Here is a 17,534-nt window from a genome sequence, read left to right as displayed (position 1 = left end):
TGACAGAACCCACACTGTTAAAGTTGCAGACTCCAAATCTGACTTCAAAACAGTGACAAGTGGAGTACCACAGGGTTCAGTCCTGGGACCTCTCCTGTTTAGTATCTACTTCACTGAAGTACAGGCTAACACAGAAGGCCTTTGGCTAACTAAGTTCACAGATTATTGCAAACTAGGAGCCATAGTAGAGTCCCCAAATGATGTGGACATCCTACAGAAGGGCCTCACTGAGACAGATGCCTGATGTCAGAGCCATGGCCTCAAGCTCAATGTCAAAAATTGCTTGCCATCCCTTTTGGTAAAAACTCTGTACCCATGAAATACCACATAGGCGGCAGTCTACTTAACCCTGAATGTGTGATAAGAGACCTTGGGACGCAGGTGGATAGTAGTCTCTCCTTTAATAATCACGTTGCCACAGTAGTCGGGAAATCCTTCTATGTGGCACACCTTATCACAAAAAGGTTCTCATCCAGAAAAAAAGAGGTCATTGTTCCTCTCTACTTGACACTCATTAGACCCATTATAGAATACAACACCCCTTTTGGAATGCATCTCACAAGACATCTGCAGCAGCTGGAAAAGCCACAGAAGTACCACACAAACAGGATTACTGGCCTCAAACAGATGCCCTACACTGACTGTCTCAAAAAACTCCAGCTTTACTCCGTAGCATATCACCTACTCCGAGGTGATCTCTGCCTAACATATAAAGCTATGCTACACCTAACAAAATCCCAATCCCTCTGAGCTACACGCTCTAGCGACCTAAACCTTGTGACCACAATAAACAGAACATGCTGGAGGGATAGATTCCTGTCCCAGAGACTTCCCATACTCTGGAACAAGCTACCCATCTATGTCAAGCAAAGTTCCTCATTAGCACTCTTCAAGAAAAATCTTGATGAGTGGGTGGGAAATAGAAAATACATCCCAGGGATGACTTCTGTGGCTCTGCTCTGCAGGGGCACAGGAAAATAACTTTCTTGGGTAGTGTAAGCCAGGGTACCTTGTTGGATAGGCTTACTTAGGCCCTAGGGCCGATGGCCTAGTACCTACCTATGAACATAATTGTAACTTCTTATACAATAGTGTAAAGGAAAACTTGTTTTTTATGCAAGGGGTTTTACTTAGAATGCCTCCAAGAAAACTGGTGCCCTGTCCTTGGGATCTTTGTGTTAGAGATGCTAACACCTTTTCCATTTGAACCAGCAAACCTGGCTGAATTGAGGTTCTTAACATGGAAGACAATATTGTGATTGTTCTGACATCTGCAAGAAGGGTATTTGGGTTGATGCACCATAAGAGCTAGCAGCTTAGTCTCCTTTTATACAGATAGTGTCTCTTGGAGAGTTAATCCCTGCTTTATGCCTGAAGTGGTAACTCAGTTTAATTTAATCCAAACAATTCATCTCCCCATTTTTCGTCCCCCAAAAATGGGAAAGAAAGGATGTTCTATACCTTGGTTGTCCACAGACCACAGGTACTGTCCTGACAGAATGAAGTCTTTCAGATCTGTGAATGAATTCTGCATTTCTTGTGAGGTAAAACAAGGGACAATGTGTCAAAAGTTACGTCATTAGGTGAAATACTCGAGCGTTTGAATTTGTCTCCAGTTTGAGAGGGAAGAAAGAAGGCTTCCTCTTTTTTGACTTAGACAATGTGCAGACTCAGGCCTATCCTGGCTTCAGTTGTTTTAGAAGCTACATCCAGCATCCAGCTGTTGACTGTACAGGTAATCTCCTTGGTGTTTGCCTGCAGTGTTCTTTGTTTTACACATTTTCTGTGCTTTGCATGCTGGGATGTCTAGATGGGTCCCTATCAGAAGTGCAAGAACTACTAGTGTAAGGTCAAATTCTTTTAAATATAAGGCAGAAACAATTTATAAAACTTGCTGTTAGACCTACCATTTACACCCCACCATGCTGGCAGGCTCTACCGTATACTTCTGCCACTTGTATATACTAATTTCAGGATTGTTGTATCTTTGAGGTATAGAACTGAAAACTGCAGACTTTGTAATATATTACTCATTTACACCTTTTAATTCTGTAGCGATAATAGGATGGCTGTGGTGTTGCAGCAGTTAACATTGCCCCCTCACAGCAAGAGGTTCTCCGGTTCAATCATCGGCTGGGGTGCCTTCTGTGTGGAGTTTGCATATCCTCCTGTGGTCCCATGGGTTTCCTCCAGGTGCTCTGGTTTCTTCCCACATCCCAAAGACATGCTGTGGGTGGATTGGATACTCTAAATTGGCCCTAGGTGCAAGTGTGAGCATGTGTGCCTTCTGTGGAAGGTTGGGTGCCGGGCTGACAACTTGACACCGTAAAACTCCACTGCCAATCATGAACAGACAAGGTAATCCGCCGTGGCAACCCCTAACCAGGAAAAGCCAGAAGAAGAAGAATTTTATAGTGATAATGTTCACAATTACAGACCATATATTTTTTCATGGCACCTGTCTGGGACAGTCTTTGCCAGTTTGGGTCTCTTCTGTATGGTTTGTCACTTGTACTGCTCATTTTTACAAAATATTTAAATGCCATTGAGTTTCAGCAATGGACCATCAGTAGCATTTACATAACAGTGATGTCCAGACAGAATCTCAAGCATTCGGTCTGCTTTGATTCACTAAAGCTAGACTTCTTACTGCTGCCATATCCGATTAATTACAGTTTGTGAATATTTTTTCTTTGAAGGTGACTGTGCACCCACTCCCTCTCAAATATACTACCTCATTTCCTTCCTTTGTGAGATACTGCTGCCTTTGAATAGTGTATTTGGAAACTGGTCTGTGAGGGCAGAGCCCCCACTTCCAGGGAAGTGCACAGAGTGCAGTGCAGACCTTGTGCTCAAATGATTTTATTTTGGACTGTATATTTTATCTGTTATGCAGCTGTCAGGGTTGGCAGGATAGTGTGGGTGAAATCTTTGGTAATGGCGGGATAGTGTGGGTGAAATCTTTGGTAATGGCACTTGTACATTTGGCAACTTTAAGTAGACACACAACAGTGATTGTTGGTGAAGCATCACCTTCCAGAGGCAGAGATCATGTTCATGTGGATAGAACTGGCCTTTCACATGCACATATTTCAATTCCTGGAAGCAGTATTGGACAGTTGCACCCTTCCTTCTAGTGCACAGAAAATTACATTGCCTTCTTCAGATTAGTGCACCAGATCTTTCATCAAAGTCTTCTGCATTTTTGTTTAGAGGGGAACCCCCCCAATGGATGTCTTTCAACTTCTGTACTCCCTTGTTTGCAGAAACTTGTCCCTTTCCACTTCTTTCAGCATCCATTCATCCAAGTGGAGCATGTTCATTTTCCTGGTCTCATTGTCCCTCCAGCTGCTATTTAACTGGCATAGTGATATGCCTGAATTGGATGTAAAAACTGGAAATTCCCTTAATGCTCTTCTGGTCATCGGATTATGAATTGGGACCATCGCAATAATACCCATTTATCAAGGGCTTCTGTATAATGTAACTGACACCCCTACAGTAATACATCCAGGTGACCACACATCAAAGCTGTGAGGAGCCTATGGCTTGACTTTATGTAGAAATTAGCAACAATATAGAGAACCGCAGCAACAGCCATGCAATTATTCTCAATGAAAAAGATTCAAAAATAGAAATACACTTATGTCCACGTAAAAATCTGGTTTAATAAGTGCATGGCGTGGCCTTCTTTTTATATAGAAATTGCCTGTTTGGTATTTGGCACAGCCCTGTGAATACTATACATGAAGTAGATGTATGCAAATTAAGAAATCCACAGACTTGAGCCTAAGGCTTTTTGGGCCTGATTTTCCCACAGACTTCGGCATGGCTGCAGCTGTGTTTGCTCTTTTTCTCTGTGGTGTTATCTGTTATGGGAAGTGTTCTCTACTTTTGAGACTCATTTTTGGGGTAAATTAAACAAAAGCACACTGCCCAAGCAATTTCTAGTGGGTATGGAGTCTACATATCTGCTACTGTCATTTTGTTTAACAATACAAAGTACTAGCCCTGCAATGGTGACCCAGGAACATTGTCTGCTTTGTACACTTACACATGGAGATAGAGTATCAGACCCAGCACTATAACATAAAGCTTCGTATCAGCTTAAAGCTTTAACCCAGTGTGTTCAGATTCTAGACTGTTCCCTCACATGTCACCTGTCCTTACTAGTGACTAAAAAGCAGGACCTTGGATTACTGTCACATTAGTTGAGAATCCTAATCCTAGTTTCTCCTATGGCAGTGTACTAGACTTCGAATGCTATCAGCACCCAATGGTGAATGATTGGGAAAGAGGCATGAGGAACACTAAACAGAAGATAGCTTGTACTAATGCCTTTAGATGCCACAGTGACTGTGGCGTGTATCTCATCGTAGTTAGGACTAGTCTGGCACAGGTCCAGGCTTCTACTTGTGTGCTGTCTTCTTTCTTCTCTTGTTTTTCACTGAAGAGTTCAGAGTTTCTAGGAAATAATCACAGAAGTACATTTCTCTTCCACATAACATCCTGTGATGGCAGTATTTTGAGTGCCCCCTGTCTGAAGCAGATAGAAATTGAAATTCTACTAGGCTTCTCCCCCAGTAGAACTTTCCTTTAGCGAAGCAGTTAAGATAACTGTGCCTACTTTGGATCAGCCTGTTCTTGTTTTGTCTAGCAAGAAATGCATAATTACTTACCTAGAACAGGCTAACATGTTAGATGTATTGTTTTTCTTCCCTTAAGTCACTGCTTTGTTTTATTTCCCAAAGCTGGAAATGCTTTAGAGCCAGGTGCTTTTTTCCAATGAGACTGACCACCATTCCATCTCTGAGAAGCACCTCTAGTTAGATGAATGTTCTCATTTCCTTTACCCAGAATATCAACAAATCACACCCACCTTTAAACATGCCATGAATTCTGTTGATGGCTTATCTCTTTCCTCTGTCTCCAAAAATTCTTGTCTTCAGAAAAGTTTCTAGTCTGCCCTTCACATAACCAATAGGAGAAGCAACAAACCTTTAACCCTATTTTCATTCGTTAGTGAGTAAAAAGCTAATCGTTTCGCACATTTAACGGAATGTAGCCTTCCTTAATTCTTAAGAAAGAAAATGTCTGGCCTATAAATATGGCTAAATTTTAGCAACATTATCTCAGCATTTAGAAAGGGATCTGCAAAAGCATCGGCCGTTAAGAAATTTTGCAATATGATGTATGTAAACTAGCGGAAAGAAGCCTACTATAGAAGGAATCTTGGTCAAACAGGAGTTTTTTATTGCTTTCGTATGCTTACTGAAAGAGTCCATCAGAAATGAGTACAAAAAATTATCATGCTGAATTATGAAATTGTATGCCCATTCCACAAATAAACACTTGCAGCCTTTGATAGAAACATACTTTAAAAAGAAAAAAAAAACATTTTGCAGAAAAAAGTATGACCTAATTATAAAATGTCCCAAAATTGTTTTATCTGCTTTCTTCAGTACACATGTTTTATCTTGACCCTATCAATGTGTCCAGAGGAAACCATTTTGCATTAGTGCTGAGTTACCAGCATAATTCTTTTGTCAAATAGGTATCAACGTCACATCCCGGTTGTTATGCAACACCAATAGTCTTGTCAAAATGTGGTGAGCATATGTAAGAACTGTCAGATGTTGTTAAAAGACATATGGTAAGGTGCCCTGTGGTCTAGGTGGTTTCCGATTAGGTAGTGGAATAGCTTGATGATCAGCTTCTCTCTGAGATGGGCCATGTTTTCAAGTTTATGTACAAGAGATAAATCTTATGTAAGTCACTGTTGCCTTGCAAGATCTTCCAGTTGTTGATTATGATGTTCTTGATTTGTGTACTATTCAGGGTAGTCGAATGCAAAGAATGAGTTGAAATTCCTAGCTATGTTGTGATTGACTGATGTTAACCCATGACTTAAGAATAGGGATATATTTTCCTTTCCTGCAAACGCATCACGCAACACATCTTCCACTAGTTTGCATGCAGTCATACCCTTTTATGAAAGAACTTGTTTCAACACTGGCAGCTTGTGATGGAGCAACTCATTTTGTGTTCTTGGCAGGAAATACCTATGGCCTGCCCATTTATCACCTCTCATTCTTAAATTCTAGATGGCTACTTTAACATGTAGGTATGTTTTGCTAACAGCAGATTTCCTAAATGCATTTGATTCAAATATTCTTGCAGTTATACCCTGAATCCAAACTTGAAGAAAAAGGAGTACATTCTGGATGATTTATTTAATGACAGGCTTCCTGTTGCTGAAGATTCTTAAGCCTGGTTTTCACCTTACCCTCTTTTACAGCAGATACTCTGTCAGATTTTCACTAATCAGTCATTCTTTCAGAATTATCATTTTGGGTATAATATCTTTGTGTATCTTGTGTCACTGGAAAATTAATTGGAAAAGAAAAGGGGAAAAAAAGGTTCCAGTGGTGGTACTAAGCAGCGTTTGTCTTGAGGCAGCAGTGATGATGGTTGTTGGATATTCTCAGATACCTACAGTTATGTCCAAAACTTACATGGACGCCAACTAAATCAGGAAAGTACATTTTAATTTTGTAGATGCATGTGGTGGTGCATCTGGTTCATCTTAACATTAAATTACAACAGTTACTTGATGTAAGAAGTTTTCATTTTATTTCTATTAGTTGCATATGTGCCCTTAGCCCTAAGACATTTTCATCTGCAACCAGAGCCAGAAAACATTGTCTTGTAACTTAAAATCATACAGGATTGCAAGAAATAAAATGAAGCACAAAACAAGTCAGCAAGAATGTTAATAAAAACGTGCTTCTGTGTCCCCTTCCCTTAGCTGTCCTCCTTGAACATGGTTCAAAATGTGGATGCAAGTAGGCAGTAAAATATTTAAGTCAGGAAAGTGACTCTGCAGTATAATAACATTAGAAATAGGTCTTCAGTACCAATTTATTTCTCCAGAGGCATTTTTCAGAATGCTAGCTTGTTGCTGTATTTAAGGTGTTACTTCTAAGTGACCATGTCTTATTTGTCTTTTAACAGTATTCCACAGATCGTCTTGAATATTGATCTCGCTCCAACCATTCTTAGTGACCATATCTTATTTAAGCAATAACCAGCTCCTGGGTGTGGGTAATGCTGGATTTACCCACGGTTGGTGGGGTTTGGTCACGAGGGTGAAGCCCGAGTGGCCAAACAAAGACAACTGTGGGTAAATCCAGCATTATCCACACCCAGAAGGGGGGTTATTGCTATTATACAATGACATTAAGAAAATAAATACCTAAATTTCTTAAATAATGGCATTGTATAATGCCTCCTTGCTGCCCTTCTGCAGCTGTCCAGTATTCTGTGGCAGTTTTGATGTACTGTGCATGCGTATGGTTATGCAGTACATCAGAACTGTGTGTGTGGAAGCAATGGAGAAAGGAAGATCTCTGTTGCTTTTAAAAACTTGTCTCGCTATGTTAAAAGAGTTTAACATAGCGAGATGGCTTTAAAAAAAAAAGCAACGGAGAAAGGAAGATCTCTGTTGCTTTTTTTAAAGATATCTCGCTATGTTAAAATCGTTCAACATAGCGAGATAACAGCAACGTTGCTCTTCCGTTCTCTGTTGCTGTCCAAAAAAAAAAAAGACTTGTTAATGGAAAAAGTCCGGGTGACCGGACCTTTTTCCATTAGTATAAGTCTGATTTACAACATGCACATTTTGGAATATTAATGGGGGGTTGTTGTATAATTGTCTTTTAACCGTATTCCTCAGATCATCTTGAATATTGATCTCGCTCCAACCATTCTAAGTGACCATGTCTTATTTGTCTTTTAACAGTATTCCTCAGATTGTCTTGAATATTGATCTCGCTCCAACCATTCTTGACATTGCAGGACTTGAAGTACCATCTGATATGGATGGAAAGTCTGTACTAAAGCTGCTGGAGTATGAGAAGCCAGGAAACAGGTTGGCAATTATCTTCTGAATTAAAACTGTGTTTATGAAATGCTTGTATCTTAAACCAAAATTAGTATTAAAATCGTGTTTATGAAATGCTTGTATCTTAAACCAAAATGAGTTTTGGTTTTCTTGTTGGTATGTTTGCGCTTTTAGCATTCTATGATATTATATGTGTTCAGAAAGCAGAGAGCTGTGCTGTTCCAGACGTGTGGTGTTGTCATAAAGCAGAATCTTAATGTCAGTAAAAGCATTGATCCTGTCCGTGTTTGTCGTTCGTGGTACTGACCTTTTATGACTAAAATTATTTACTCTTGCTCCAGCTAACTGCTTGGAATACTTTCTTCGTCCCCCCCTTATTGCTACTCTTCCAGGAATTTTCCTGGTCCATGTTGGAAAATGTTATCAATATATAAAACCTCTGAGTTGATGGTGAAGTTTTATGTAGATCACACATTTTGAAATATTTGTTTTCCCCTGTACATGACTTTTTTGCCAGTATGAAACCTTTTATTTCTTGAACTTCACAGTTTGCATCCTCTGCCTGGTCTGCTTGACATATTTGGACCACCAATATATTTTTCTTTTTTGATCCTAGTCATCAAGCAGATCTTGATGTAACTAATAACTTTACAGCTGCATCATACTGGTGGAAAATAATGGTCTTGATAGAAGTATTTTTAATGGACTTCTCTGCTGCCATTTCCGGAAGTAGGTGGTGCTGTAGAGATGACCTAAGCTGTGACTTGCTTTATTCTCCCTTCAGAAAGCTGAGCAGGAATTTGAGCACTGATCAATGTAATAATACGCTGAATGCTCCATACTGTTGAAATGTCTGCTGTGACAGTAAGCCACGTTTCATTCATGTTTCCAGACAGAAGGCATGTAATCCTTAGTCCTCTAAATCGCTGATCTCATACAGTGAACATTTGCAGATTATTACATGTTCTTTGCTCAAAGAGCACATGCACATTACAAAGTCTAGTATCGTGTGCTGATGTAAGTCAGTATGTTTTCCTCATTCTTTTGACCTAATGAATGTGTAATGCCATCTTATTTTGCTTTTGCCATTATAGTCTTATTGGCAGACCCTTACAGTAAATTGATTTATCTGTTAATGATCCTTTCAACATGCCACCTGTAGAACTTGCATCATTTACATCACCTGTTCTCTGTTATTGTTGAACTTGATGTCCTGCATCGATAATGCTCAGGAATGTAAAGCCTGATGCACAATTTATATAAAAAAATTAAACAATATTTAGCAACACCACAGTGAAAAATAAACTGGATAAATCTTTAAATGGGAAAAACCAATAAGCTTTAAGGTAGAACTTTCCTTTGCAAGATCAGTAAAATTTGTTCTGTGCATTCCAAATGTATTTACAAATCTCTATTGCATAATGAGGGCTTAATGGAAAATATGCATTTAGTCTGTATTACTACTTAATCTGAAATTCTAGTGACTTAATGGATTTTTTCTACTTGCAGTATCTGATATTTAAAGAAACGTGCGTGTGCCACCTATTGCATGTTTACATAATGCATTTTGAGCATCTTCTTTTAATAGTCCTCTGATCTACTCTCCACGAATGTAATCATTCTGTCTTACAAAAAAATACAAAGCTGAAGAAATGTTTGAAGCATGAAATAAAATATTTATCTTTTTTAGTTGCATGCAATCATATGATAGTTGCTGAGCACATGCACACCTTTATATTTCAGGTATTGCATATGGTATGAAAAACTATATGTGGGGTAATTACATTGACAGCAAGTAGTAGTGCTGATTTAAATGCATCACTGAGTGCAGGACTCAAACTTTTGTTGATCTTTAAAAAAAAAAAAACTTTATTACGCTGTAGTGATATTATTAAAATTCTGTTAACTTATTTCAGTTAATTTGTGAGCTTCCCATAATAAATCCACCTATACTAATTGCAGTCTTCAGAATTACAAGAAAAGTGTAGTGAATGAGAGTGATGTATACAAGGTTCCAAGTGGAGGTACTTCAGGGTATTTCCCCCTCCTCAGAGGTTTAGTGAGACCAAAGTTAGTATGTATATTAAGCAGGAGTATGGTGGCATAGCCCCTCAGATCAAGGGATGCAAATCTGCCTCAAACAGTCAAATGATTTAAAACCCTTCTTTTATTGATGAAATTGAAGTTTATTTTTCCCAGTCAAGGTACTTAGGGTAACTGCCCTTGTGGGGCATTTTAAGCCTAGCCAATTGCTTCATGTGAAAATCAAACCCTGCACCTTGTGTCTATAAGGTAAACACCTTAACCATTATGACAACCTCCCACCCCACTGTAACCAGAGCATTTTGTACTGACTTTTTTAAAAAGGACACAGATCTGTACAAAAGCTTCTCTCAGTGTACTTGTAGGTGTTTCTAGCCGTTTGCTTTTGTTTTTCTGTTCTGCTGCTTTGATCCTACTGCCTAGGCTAGCTGCCATATATTTTGTACTGCCTTCCGTTTAAATAGTTTAATTATGAATAATTTAATATTGTCTGTGTACTGTAATTCAAAGGCCCTGTTATTACCTTTTATGGATGGCCTTCTGCTAGTTTCTGGCAACATCTGCTACTTTTCCAGCAGCACAGACCTTGCAAATTGCAGAATTTATTTTTATTTATTTCAGATTTCGAATTCATAGAAAGAACAAGATCTGGCGTGATACATTCTTGGTTGAAAGAGGGTAAGTGTATTATCTGTTTGCTTGCAGGTGTTCAGTGTCCTGATTATTTTGCATCTTTTTTTTTTTTTTTTTTTGCCCTTTTCCTGTCTGATGTATTCAGAACTTGGTGGCAATACCTTTTATAACCATGGGCAAACGTTACATAAAGAGTAAACCTTGTTAAGTTGTTGCTTAGTCTTGGTATACTTATATGCTGAAATACAATATTAACAAAGTTTTTTGATAAAAAAGGGACTGAATAAGACATTTCTAAATGTTGGTTTGATAAAATGTGTGTGTACATTTTAAAAGTGCCTTGAATGGAAAGATATCCTTACTGAAATCACTGCTGCAGTATTCCTAACACATGGGTTGTAACTTGTTATATCCATCCAGGGTACCAAAGCTTTATACATCCAATGCATGACACTGGTCATTTGTACCTTTGCTTAGTTTATTTATCCAGATAAGATCCCCACTGGGGAACTTTCCTTTTTATCTTTTGATATTTTGTTAAATTTATAGATGTCAGCTAGGAGGAACAAGTCTAAGAAAGGCAGAGAGATTCCATGCAAGGATGTGCATACTTAGTGTCTTTTTGCCTAGGCCCAGAATACAATCTTGCTCTGCCAGTCTTTTGTTCCAGAATGTCTTAGGTCTACGCTTTCTACTCTCAACACCTTTCCCCTGAGACCCAGTGTCTTTAACACTTGGCCCAGTCTAAGACGGCTGACTGTTTCCTCAGATGTCCCTCTGTTGCCAAAGAAAAAATTAAGAGATCTTGAAAAGATCCATAGTCCAATGTTTCTGACTCTGATGTACCCACTGAGGTATTAGAACCTGCAGTATGTTGGGATGCTACTCAGTTGCTCACTACCAAGACCCTGTTGGAGACTGGTATGGTTCTGGAGGCCTTGCAGGCTGCTGATGCATCCAAGGAACTGTCTCTAATCCTGATTAGGACCTCACGGCATCCTTCAGATTTTAGTTAGAGAAGAAACTCCAGGCATTCTAATAGAGGTCAGACATGGTTCCTAACCTCTGTCTCATCCAGGCAGTTGTCTCACCTAAAAAGAAAAAGCAGAAGACTAAGCATGTGACCTCCTCCTCAGCAGCTTGATAGAAGGAGTATATGGACAGGGTTGTTCAAAGATATTTCATCTTTGAAGCCTCCTTCCCTCAGGTCTCCACAACCACAGACTACTCCTCTTAAAACTCTTCCTGTTGTGAGAAGCAGGACTGTGACTCTGGCAATTTTCGGGACTATTATTCTCAGCTGCATTCTCCAGGGCAAATTGCTTCCAATGAAGGAAAATCCTTCTCACCTGATTCCCCTATAGAGTTGACTTCTTTTGGGGAGACTGTACAGAGCATGATGAAACCTTTTTTTTTTGACAATCGATACAGATCTCTGATATTCAGAAAAGGTGTTAACACCCTCTTGGAGATGGGTGCCCCTGCCCCTTCTCCAGCCCCACCTGTCCTTGAGGCTTTCCAGGGTGCCATTCAGTTTTCCTCTCTTGTACCTGATTCTCAACTACCAGCTCCTAACAGACCAGATAGGGTTTGCAATGTCCCTGATGATCTTCACAATCTATATAAGAACCAAGAACCTTCTTGCAGACCCTTCTGCAGTATCTCTCACTTCAGATAAGCCCTCCAGGCTTTTTCCCAGCATTAATGCCTTACCTACTGATAAAGGTCGTATGGCTGTGGACAGGTGGTGAAGGAAGGTTTACACCTCTGTTACCCTTGCCTTTAGGGCAATTAACCAGACTTGAATGGCAAATTAAGGTATACAGGACAGATCAAGTAAAGTTATACCAGACCCTTCTACAGCAGAGTCTAAGTATCAAATGCATAACTTACTATCCCAGAAAACTCAAATAACCAGACACAGCATTAAGTGCAGTTACAATGCAGTGGATGCTTCCTCTAGGGCGGCTGCCACTGGATCTGTTATTTACACATATGCATGTCATCACAGTCATCCTACATCAGAAGATTTAAAATCAAAACTTGGACTGTCCCTTGGACAAAGACTTTGTGTTTGGTCCTCAGGCTTCCAGCCTGTTCAAATCTCTTCACAACCAAGGTAAGACTATAAAAGACTGCAGGTAGCTTTAACTCTTCTCAAGTGCAGGATACCTTTGGAACTATCCATCTAAATCTACCTCCATTAGAAGGATACAGGATGACTCTGCAACATAGGAACCCACCCCCACCCCCACCCCCAGGAAAAGGTATTATGAAAAGTTCCATGGGGAACCCCCAGCATGGATGGACCCGCTTTGGAAGCAAAAAATCTGTGACTACTTCTGCAGCACCCCTCCCCCTGGCCTCAACCCCAGTACTCCTCTTTCACAAAGACAGTCAGCCTCTATCACAAGGTGGGAAGCTATTACCACCAACAAATATGCCCTCACTGTCATCAAGGATGGTTGTGCCATGGCTTGGGAAAATATTCTACCTCTAAAAGGCATGCCACAACTTCCTCAAAACCAATATACCTTCTGGTCTCCATTATTCTGACCTTTTGAATTCATGCACAATAGAGCAAGTCCCAAGTGACTTCATGGGGAAAGGATTTTACGCCAGGGTTTTCCTAGTCTGAAGGAAAGGAGGGCAGTGGAGACCCATCCTAGACCTGTTTCTTTTATACACTTAAAGGTGCCATCTTTCAAAATGCTGTCTTCACACACTTCTGCATTTCATCCTCCCCCAAGCTTTCTTATTGTCACTAGATCTGAAGGACACCTACTTACGCATATCCATTCATTCTACATGCAAGAGATTGCTCGGGTTTTCATCTGGCTCTTTGATTTTCAATTTACTATTCTGCCTTTTGGTCTTTCCATGGTTCCAAGAGTGTTCACAAAGTGTCTAGCTCCAGTAGTAGCTTTCTGCCTCACTCAGGGAATCTATATTTTCCCCTACCTAGACAATCGTCTGATCCAGGCTGTCTCCCCAGAGATGGTTCTTCAGCATCTTCAATTCACCCTTCATCTTCTGACAAGTCTGGGTTTCACTATAAACTAAAAATAAATCACACATGGTTCCACACAGGACCTGGTGTTTTTGGGATGCAAGCTGGACATAAAGAAAATGCATGCCTTCCTCCCCCTGGAGAAGGCTGTCTGTTTTTTTCCAATCTATTGCTGAGCAAGATGGATGCTAAGAACTTTGGGATTCATGGCAGCCATCATCCTTCCTGTGCCCCCCCCCCCCCAGTCAGACTTTACATGAGAAAAATCCAGTGGTACCTGAAACCTGTGTGATTCCTGAACTGCCACCCCTTGGGTACATTGATTCCCCTCCTCCCTGGACTTGTCTTTTGCACAAAAACAGCTCATCCTCAACCTAGAGCTTCCATTTACACCACCACCTCCTCTTCAGAAGGTTCACACAGATGCCTTGGGTAAGGTGCGGGGGGCATGGACAGGATCACATCAGGGGCATGGGAAATGCAACCTCAGTTCCTGAAGGAACATGTCAATCTGAAGGAAATGAGGGCATTTGTGCAGGCTTTTCAGAGTTTTTCCACCTCTGGAAACCTGGGCCACACCTAGTGTACACACAGCACCACAGTCATGTAGTACATAAGCAGGGAGGCAGCACGTCTTACCAAATGTGCAGGTTAGCACAGCAGGCATGGAACTTGGCAACCCAAATGAACATCATGATTACAGCCACACGTATATCCCTTCGCAGGACAATGTGCTAGCAGACTGCCTAAGCTGCTCCCTAGAGGACCCCCACAAATGGAATTTGAACAGAGTGGTTTTCCAGAAAATCACCTTTTAGTGGGTAACTCCTCGGACATCTTTGTCACCAACCAGCCATTGTCTTCCACAGTTTTGACCCAGGGGACCCTTGTTCCACAGCCTGGAGGATAGATGCCTTTTCCTTCCAGTGGACAGGGAAGTTCCACTGTGCCTTTCCTCCTCTGCCTCCTCTTCCAAAAACTCATCTCAAGGCACAAAAGGAAGCACCCAATCTCCTTTTACTGGCAGTATTAGTTTCCCTGACTAAGGGAAGTTGCAGGTGAATAACTTTTCAACTGGACTTGATAACTCGGCAAACAGGATTGTTGCTCCACCCAAATCTTCCATCTCTCAATTTGACCCTGTGGATGATAGATTTTTTTAATTCCTGAAAGACACTTCTCTGAAGAGGTTGTTAAATTCCTCTAAAAGGCCACCAGATCCACTACTAGAAAGTCTTGCATGGCTAAATGGAAAAGATTTTCTTATTAGTGCCACAGACATAGTCAGGACCCACTCTTATCACAAGTTCCTGCTGTACTACAATATCTTTCTGAGGTACTTCCATCATGTTTTATGTACTCTTGTATAAAAGCTGACCTGTTGGCTGTCTATGCCTCTCTCTCCCTCTTAGCCCTCCACTTATGGCTAGGGTGGAGGTCAGATTTACTTGGTGGGTTAAGATGCAGGACTCCCCTGAGGAAAAGCCTATCTCTTCCCTTTTATTATCTTAATTTTGTGCTAGAAGAACTTACATTGTCTCCTTTTGAACCAGCATCTTCCATTCCCATACATTCTTTCCTTCTCTTGGCTGTGACCTCTGCTAAGAGAGTTTTAAGTTACAAGCTCTCATGGCCATTCCCCCTTGTCTTATTTTTCACAAGGACAAGGTGACCTTTGAGGCTAATCCATCCATCATGCCTAAGGTAGTGAACGAGCTGTCCCTCAATCAGGCTATTCACTTACCCACTTCTTCCCTGATCCACAGAACGGGGGGGTGGGGGTGGGGTTCGATCTTACATTCTCAAACAATTCAAAGGCAACTCAGATTTTTATCTGGGCAAAACTAAAATCTTCAAAAAGACAGACTAGCTGTTGGTATCTTTTATGAGCCATTGGCTGGGCCAGTTGATCTCCAAATACTGCAGCTTGGATTTCTAAGGCAGTTTTCTGCTACTCCTACTATAATAAGACCTTGCCATAAAACACATTTCACTAGGGCAGTGGCTTCCTCAGGAGATTTTCATGAAGGAGTAGACTCCAGATTTGTTTGGAGTCTGCCACCTGGTCCTCTGTACACACATCTAACAAACACTACAAAATTGATGCTTTCTATTTCCATGGCAGCCTTTGCTAGGTCAGCCCTGTCTAGACTGCTGGACAACTGTACTCCGTAACCAACCATCCTTCTTCCTCCTTCAGTTGTAGGACTCGCTCATATGTTAGGAATACTGTAACAGTAATTTTATTCAAGACATAGTACAGTTGTGCAAAAGCTTACCAAAAAAGTAGATGTCCTACTGATCACTTTTTACAGTATTCCATCCCACCCGGCATACCCTCTTCTCTACCTCACTGCAACTTTCCGTTTTTTTCCAAACACCTTTATTGAATTATAACTTGTGACACAGGTAAATTTACATTCATACAAAAATAATTGCTATATATCATATAACCTAAGCAACATTACATATATTATTCAATTCCTGCCTTTTATTTTTTTTAAACAATCATCCTTAAGCCATCATTTGCTACAAAGGCAATCCTGCATTTATACAAATGAAAACAAACCACACCGAAGCAATCCTAGTTGCAAGCATTTTACCTCCCATACCATACTGACACACAACTCTCAGTTGCAAACATTATACATCACTTATAATCTAACCAGTCTTTTTCGTTCAAACATTACATGGCTCATTTTAAGTCCTGCCTTCTTTTAAACCTCATTCCTCCCTTGTATGTATTGTTTTTACAATTCGTATTTTTCCCTGTGTAGTTTGCTCCTACCCTTTTCTAAAGATCTCGGTTCCAGTTGTTTTATCTCTTACTATATTCACTACTACTAGTATAGTTGGTTTAGATTTTGATTTCCATTTTCTAGTGATTGCTTTTTTGGCAGTAACCATTATTAGACACAGCAAGGCCTTACCATACCTAGGCAATTACAATTCCATATCATAGCTCAGAAAAATCATCTCCCTTGTCAGACCATTCATAGCTCAGAAAAATCATCTCCCTTGTCAGACCAATCTGCCCACCCAGCATCTCCAGTAGTGCATCCCGCAGAGAATCCTTAAAATCTGCCAATTCACCGCACTCCCAGAAAATTTGTTCCAAATTACCTGTTTCTTCCCTGTCGCACCTCCAGCAATTGCAGTCTGCCTGAGGAAAAATTCTCTGTAATCTGCTTTGGGCATAAAAATATCTATGCAAACATTTCCAAGCAAAAATCCTAAATCATCTAGGTTTTGTTGCTTATTTGGGAGACATACATGTATCCCCCATTGTTTCTTTGTGAATTGCTTATCTAATCTCTCTTCCCAATCCTTTTTAATCTCCCCTGATTCTTATAGTTATCATGCAATATTTTATATGTTCTACTAATTCCTTTTTTAATGGCAGCTTCTGTTCTAGATTCTACTAAAAATTCTACCAGTGTTGGTCTTTCTTTTAGGACCCTGTATTTCTTTTTCTTTGCCTATACTCTGATATCAATCCTTGATATGGAAGGCAATCTCTAACCTGTAGTTGAAATAAATTCTTTGTGTCTTTCCATTCTATCATCTTTCCCTATCTAGTTATTTGCTGTCAATACCTTGGTTCCTTTGTCAGTTTTTCTTTTTTCAATAAATTCCAGCCCCCTTTTGCCTATTGTCTATATCCCTAATTGCAGTCATCTCTATCGGCAGAATCACCTTTCTGCAGTCCTGTGTTGGCTTAGTTCTTAGAATACTTTCTGCTACTTTATGGATATAATATTCTGTATGATTGTTATTCTCCTTACCTGTTCTTATCCCCCTTTGCTTTAACCTGTGATTTGTTTCATGAGAACAGGGTTGTTTTCTTACCTAATCAAGCCACACCCCTCCTAGCCAACCAGTGTCCCTCCCAGTCTTTAGGCCATTGGATTGAAGACGGTCTGAGCATCCATGCTCATACGTCTA

At 40.3% G+C, this 17,534-nt stretch overlaps 1 protein-coding gene across 2 annotated transcripts in view; it reads left to right on the top strand.

Moving 5' to 3' along the window:
- The window catches only part of SULF1 (sulfatase 1), a 492,521-nt gene that overhangs the window by 204,964 nt on the left and 270,023 nt on the right, over positions 1 to 17,534 (top strand). For both annotated transcript variants that reach the window (XM_044067158.1, XM_044067159.1), the window contains exons 8-9: positions 7,802 to 7,930; positions 10,568 to 10,624. In XM_044067158.1, the coding sequence (XP_043923093.1) occupies positions 7,802 to 7,930; positions 10,568 to 10,624 (186 nt within the window). The remainder of the gene's footprint in view (positions 1 to 7,801; positions 7,931 to 10,567; positions 10,625 to 17,534) is intronic.

Source organism: Protopterus annectens, chromosome 3.part1 (assembly GCF_019279795.1).
Source record: "Protopterus annectens isolate FY-2018-M chromosome 3.part1, PAN1.0, whole genome shotgun sequence".
NCBI classification, from domain to species: domain Eukaryota; kingdom Metazoa; phylum Chordata; order Ceratodontiformes; family Protopteridae; genus Protopterus; species Protopterus annectens.
This window is presented reverse-complemented; position numbering and strand designations above follow the sequence as displayed.